Source organism: Mandrillus leucophaeus, unplaced genomic scaffold (assembly GCF_000951045.1).
Source record: "Mandrillus leucophaeus isolate KB7577 unplaced genomic scaffold, Mleu.le_1.0 Scaffold152, whole genome shotgun sequence".
NCBI lineage: Eukaryota > Metazoa > Chordata > Mammalia > Primates > Cercopithecidae > Mandrillus > Mandrillus leucophaeus.
The window spans coordinates 4,164,388-4,169,856 of record NW_012101499.1 but is presented as its reverse complement, the minus strand read 5'-3'; the positions used below and the strand labels follow the sequence as shown (position 1 = coordinate 4,169,856).

At 37.0% G+C, this 5,469-nt stretch overlaps 1 protein-coding gene across 4 annotated transcripts in view; it reads right to left on the bottom strand.

Annotated features, from left to right (window-relative positions):
- Positions 1–487: 487 nt before the first annotated feature.
- The window catches only part of ZCCHC6 (zinc finger, CCHC domain containing 6), a 75,221-nt gene continuing 70,239 nt past the window's right edge, over positions 488–5,469 (bottom strand). For all 4 annotated transcript variants that reach the window (XM_011975213.1, XM_011975215.1, XM_011975214.1 and 1 more), the window contains one exon: positions 488–1,500. In XM_011975213.1, the coding sequence (XP_011830603.1) occupies positions 1,433–1,500 (68 nt within the window). In that variant the 3' untranslated portion in view covers positions 488–1,432. The remainder of the gene's footprint in view (positions 1,501–5,469) is intronic.

Here is a 5,469-nt window from a genome sequence, read left to right as displayed (position 1 = left end):
CAAAATGAGTAGGGAATGATCACTAATTCTTTCTACTACGGCCTCCAAATTCTGAACTCTTTAATTTTGATATGATTTGTCTTTAGCTAGACTGTCTTCAAATAATTTTTTAAAAAAGAAGGGCACAGGGATATGCGTCTTCTGAATCCTCAGACATCCAGAATGTTTGCCCAGCAAGCACCCCCTGCGCCTCCCTGCCTACAAATTCCCCGCCCCCTCACCCCCATCTGTGCCTTTTATAATAACAAATTTATATGTTCCCAGAGCCTGGAACACACTGGATGTTAACACACACCAATGACTGCAAGGGTACAAGTCAAAGGGAACTCTGTGTATGCTATTTTAGAGGAGTGTGTTTGTCCTTTCTTCTCTTTCGTTAAACTCCTCTTACTATCATTCCCAATGTCCTCATTCCTTCATCTTTTTTTTTTTTTTTTTTTCTCCAGGAAATTTAGGAATCTTTCACTAGAAAATAATGTAGATAAAATTACAGGGTGAAATTTTGATTTTATTTCAAAATGATAAATAAACCGAGGCATAGTTCTGACCAGGTACTATGTCTGCAGGGCTTTTGAAATTAAAGAAACAGTCCAGGAGGGCTCCAGTCAGACCCAGAATGACACCAACCACACTTGTGACTGGCAGAGATAACCTCTTTGATCTTCAGGAATTTTTAAAAGTTCTTCATCCTAATTTCTGAGTATCATAAAAAGTAAAAAGTACTTTCATTTTATTTTTCCTTTGAAAATGTTTTTAGTGGCAAACAGGACTACTTGTTTTCCTTACTTCATTTTGATAAGCATAGTAGTTATATGTCAATTTACTTAAAATTAGAGAGGGAGACCCCAGAGACCTGAGAGGCACTTCTCATCCACTGAAGGCCCACATAAATAGGTACTCATGTTCATGTTATCGCGTCTACAAATAGCAATAAAATGATGTCTGTAAATTGGAAGTACAGCAGTAGCAGTTCATACATATTTGATATGCTTTCACACAAGGATTCAGTAAACAACAATAAATATAATTTCCCCTCTTCAAAACAAAAAATGGATTTATACGGAAAAAGGGTTAATTTACTTGGGGTTTATCAGCACACCATTTTTAATGTGCTTTGAAAGAATTAAAAACCATGAAACTGTATTCATTGAATACCGGTCCATAGTTACATTTTTTCTTTTAACCTGGCTTAAATACATACATCATGGCTTTCTATTAAAATCCTTAAATCTAAGGGGATGTGTGGTGGATAAGACTATATTAAAAATTCTTCCTCATTAACAATTTCATTAAATTAAAAAAAAATCTGACATTTCCCTTAAATGTTAAGTTGAAGCCTGATCTACGCTGCTGTGTCCTGTGAAATGAACCTAATTTTCCGAGTCAATAGGAACGCCTGAGTGGCCATTTAGAGTGCTGCATTTTCCTTCCCTCATGATTCCTGCTGGGTCCTCTTCGCTGAGGCTTTTCCCTGAGTCATATATTTACTGGAAAGGCTACCTAGAGGAGGGGAAGAAACAAAACCCAATATAAATGAAACAAGCCTCACTTTATGACAAAATTACTTATTAATTAGTCACAAAAGCTTCATACTAGAATTGGTCACTTGTTTAGAATCAAGTAATAAGACTAGATATTAAAAAGTATATATGCAGATGATTGATTAAATATAAGCTTAGTCAAAATTCTTTCTGAATGCAGACAGGTTCCTAGAGTGATCTCATTTTAATACATTTACATATTCACTATTTCCACGCTGGTACAGAGCACCAGACAAACCTAAGGTTCTGCCTTGTATAATTCAGTATCTTCATTTGCAACCAAACACAATAGATTGCAAAGAATTATCTGGCCAGAAATAATTATCTTAGATCATTACTCTGCAGATACAAAGCTGTGGATGGTAATCATTGTAGCAATAACTCATCGATATAAAAGGAAAAAAGGAAATTTATATTTGCAGGTGGAGGACATGAATGAGGACTACTGATTAAAACCAATACCACAGAATAGTTACTAAATTTTGTTCTGGAGTCTGAACAAATAGATCAATGAAAAAACTTAAGAAACCTGAGAAATTCTTGGTGATTATATGTAACAAAGTAATACATAATGAAGTTTGCATTTCAAACCAATGGGGCAAAGTATGAATTACTCAATAACTGTATTATGTCAAATAAGTAATTTTGGAGGCAAAGAAGGAAGGTAGTTTCCCTCCTCACACCATATCCTTCTTCTCTACCCATTTCCAAGTGAACTACAGAATTAAATGTAACTAAGAGAAAGTCAGAGCATAAGAAGTAGTGAGTATTTAGGTAATCCTGGGGTAGGGTAAGAGTTTCCTAAGCATACTACCACACTTAATGAACTTGTAAGTCAACAGATAAAAGAATGAACACCAATAGACAACTAGGTAATGAAAAGGTAATATACAAAATAGGAAAAAAAATGGCATAAGTATATGAAAAAATTCAATATTGGGGTAATCAATGAAATGCAAATTAAAACTATCAATTTTTGGTTACCAAATTATTAGGAGGAAGAAGATCAGGAGGAGGTGGGTAGAAATTCTGCTAAAGAAATATTCATAAAAACCTTATAATTTAACAATGCAAAGAACTTAAAAGTCCCAAACTTACAATATGACCAAGTATATAAGGAAATATGCACATAATAGAATATTAGGTATATACAGAAGGATAATAATGTGAAAAAACAAGGTATAAAACTATATAAATAGTATTTTCAAAAAACTAAAAACACCCCGCCAATCATGTATTTGATGCCTCATTTTCTTTCTCTGTAAAATGAGGACAATAATACCTGCCCCTCGAAGTTATTATGAAGATTAGATGAATATATGTAAAGCAACTGGAATAGTACTTGGCACCTAGAAAATGCTTAATAAATGTGAACTATTATTACATTAATGTAAAAAGACAGGAAAACGTTATCCCCAAAACCTAAAAAGTAGTTAATGCTAGAATGGAGAGATTTTAGATGGTTTTTATTTTCTTCATTTTACTTAACAATACTTTCTAAATTTTCCATAGCAAACATAGTAAGTACGCAAATAAAAACATTCCCTAAACACATACTTTTCAAAGCAGGACATCTAGATAATCAACTCACAACGAAAAATATCAGCCAGGGAATTCAGTAAGAAATTTCAGTCAGGAAGAAACGAAGTACTTTATTTTCTACCATTGTATTATAGGCACCCATCTTTGATATTGTGAACTGCACAAAGTATTGAGATTAGGTTTTTCAGCCAGGCACGGTGGCTCACACCTGTAATCCCAGCACTTTGGGAGGCCAAGGTGGGCAGACTGCCTGAGCTCAGTAGTTTGAGACCAGCCTGGGCAACACGGTGAAACCTGGTCTCTACTAAAATACGAAAAAAAATTAGCTGGACATGGCAGCGGTGCACCAGTAGTCCCAGCTACGCAGGAGGCTGAGGCAGGAGAATTGCTTGAACCCAGGAATGGAGGTTGCAGTGAGCCAAGATCATGCCATTGCACTCCAGCCTAGGCGACAGAGCAAGACTCCATCTCAAAAAAAAAAAAAAAAAGAGATTAGGCTTTTCACCAGAGGGAAAAATGCTCAGATCACTACCTCCTACTCTATACACATATAAACTCTGGATGGATTAAAGGTCTAAATAGAAAAAACAAAGTTTTAAAGTTGTTAGAAGAAAATAGAGATGGATATCTTGATGACCTCAGGTTAGAGAAGAATTTCTTAAAAATGACCCTAAATTATGAACCAAATGATGATGAAAATGAATTATGGAAAACTAATAATTTGATTATCTCAAAATTAAAAACTTTGGAATGGCAAGACACACAAAAAGTTGAAACAGAAGATATACTGCAGGTAGACACTTGAAATTTATGCAATAATAAAAGAGCGGTATTCAGAATAAATGAAGAACCTTTAAAAATTAATAAGGAAATGATAATTTAATGGGAGAATGGGCAAATGATTTGGACAGACAATTCACAGAAGAGGAACTCCAAATGGCCAATAAATACGTAAGAAGGGCCTGTAATCCCAGCACTTTGGGAGGCTGAGGTGGGCAGATCACTTGAGGTCAGGAATTCGAGGCCAGCCTGGCCAACATGGTGAAACCCTGTCTCTACTAAAAATATGAAAATTAGCCGGGTGTCATGTAAGTGTCTGTAATTCCAGCTACTCAGGAGACAGGAGGCAGGAGAATCGCTGGAATCCGGAAGGCAGAGGTTGCGATGAGCCGAGATTGCGCCATTGCACTCCAGCCTGTGCAACTAGAGTGAAACTCCATCTCAAAAAAAAAAAAAAAAAGTAAAAGGGCCCCTTGCATCACCAGTCATACAAATACACATGAGAACAACACCATAAGTAGTTCTCATCCATATTTGCAAAAATGAAAATTCTGAAAAAAACAATCAAGTATTTGAAAGGATATAAAGAAATGACCCACACAGTGCTAGTGTGAGTTCTAATTATTTCAGCCAATACAAGGGTAATCTGATAGAATCTAACTAAAATGCACATAAGCAAGCTATGACCTAATGATTTGACCTGTAGATACACAAACCCTAAAGAATCTCTCGCACATGCTCAAGGGGACTTCTACAAGGATGTTCACTATAGCACTGTTTATAACAGCAGAATATTGAATACAACCTAAAACTGGGTAATAAATACATAGAATATTTTGTATTCACAGGGTGGAATACTGCAAAGAAAAAACCCCAAATCTAAAAACAGCAACATATAAAAATTTTAAAACAGATGGGGTCTAGCTTGTTGCCCCGTCTGGAGTGCAGTGCAGTGACTACTCACAGGTGCTATCTTTGCATACTACAGTGTCAGATCTCCTGGGCTCAAGCCATCCTCCTGCCTCAGCCTCCTGAGTGGCTGAGACTGCATGACCACGTCACCATCCCCCGTTCGTAGGACATTCTTATTATATACCATGATATGCCATTTAAATTTAAAAATTCACCAAGGAGAAACATATGGTAAGGAATACATATGGAAGAGTACAAAAAAATGAACCAGAAGGGGCTGGGCGCAGTGGCTCACACCTATAATCCCAGCTACTCGGGAGGCTGAGGCAGGAGAATCACTGGAAGCTAGGAGGTACAGGCTGCAGTGAGCAGAGATCACACCACTCCACTCCAGCCTAGGTGACAGAGGGATACTTTGTCTCAAAAAAAAAAAGGGGGGGGGAAACTAGGAGACTTAACCTCATAATAATGGATGTTTCTAGGGCTGAGAGGGACATGACAGAGGAAACGATCTTGGTGATGGTACTCAAGGCACTTCCACCACCTCAGTGACAGGTCTTTTATTTAAAAAAAAAAAAAAAAAAAGATTGAGCCAGGCACAGCACGGTGGCTCATGCCTGTGAGTTACTTGGGAGGCTGAGGTGGGAGGATCACTTGAGCCCAGGAGTTCGAGGCTGCAGTGAGCTATGATTGT